At 37.2% G+C, this 1,111-nt stretch overlaps 1 protein-coding gene across 1 annotated transcript in view; it reads left to right on the top strand.

The window, feature by feature from the left end:
• Positions 1-1,111, top strand: part of LOC119589335 (ankyrin-3-like) — a gene marked incomplete at its 3' end in the record, with an annotated part of 8,221 nt that overhangs the window by 515 nt on the left and 6,595 nt on the right. Inside the window, 1 exon segment of the mRNA XM_037937955.1 lies at positions 775-885. Coding sequence (XP_037793883.1) covers positions 775-885 — 111 coding nt within the window.

The following is a 1,111-nucleotide window of genomic DNA, read 5'->3' on the forward strand; positions in this document are numbered from 1 at the left end:
AGTGGTGGTGATAGTACCATTATGATTGTAAATGTAGCATTAACCATATCTGCATTATTGTTATCGTTATCGTTATTTGGTTACTATTGATTAATATATTTTTTTTTGTATGATTTAAAGTTTTCGTATTAGTATTTCATCATTAAAGCATTACATTTAATCAATCTATTTCTTTATTTTTGATAACATCATTACCGCTTCAGTTATTTTTCCATCCTCGTTGGCTTTTTGTATTTCTTGTTATCTCCCTCCCTGTCAGTTCCCATCACGTCATATTTATTATCATTTCTTTCGTTTCTTCAATTTCTTTCATTGCTTCCGTTCCTCTTATTTATTTCATCTCTTCAACTTATCTAATTTCTTTCATTTCTTCATTTCCTTCATTTCTCCCATTTCTTCCGTTTCTTCATCTCATTTCTACCATTTATTTCATTTATTTCATTTCTTTCATTTCTTTCATCTCTTTCTTTTCTTTCATTTCTTTCATTTCTTTCATTTCTTTCATTTCTTTCATTTTTCTTTCTTTTCATTTCTTTCATTCTTCTTCTTATTTCTTCATTCTTTCTTTCTTTCTAATTCCTTCATTTCTTACATTTCTTACATTTCTTTTATTTCTTATATTTCTTTCAATTCTTTCGTTTCTTTCATTTCTTTCGTTTCTTTCATTTCTTCCATTTCTTTCGTTTCTTCCATTTCCTTCATCTCCACTTCTTTCATTTCTTCCATTTCCTTCCTTCCTTGCATTCATTTCCTCGCCTTGGTCTCCGCCTGCAGGCTGGCGCAAGGGCTACACGGCCCTCCTGTGGGCCTCCGAGGCCAACAGCACCCGCACGGTCCTGATGCTGCTCGACGCGGGCTCCATCGTCGACCACAGGAGCTACGGAAGTATGTCCGGCGCCTCTTGCTCTTCGGTTGGCGTCTCTGAGGAGGGCGTCGTGAGATCGGATTCGTGTCGCTTGGCAGTAGTTATGTAGTTGAGGGCGGGGGACTTCAGCCGAGTGTGTCATCTTCTTTTCTTGGGAAATTCATTTAGCGTTGTTTTCCTGCGTCGTATGAGAAATGTTACGGGTATTAAGTTCGTTAAGCCTTTACGAAATCCATTGCGGACACA

This window comes from Penaeus monodon, chromosome 25 (genome assembly GCF_015228065.2).
Source record: "Penaeus monodon isolate SGIC_2016 chromosome 25, NSTDA_Pmon_1, whole genome shotgun sequence".
Lineage (NCBI taxonomy): Eukaryota > Metazoa > Arthropoda > Malacostraca > Decapoda > Penaeidae > Penaeus > Penaeus monodon.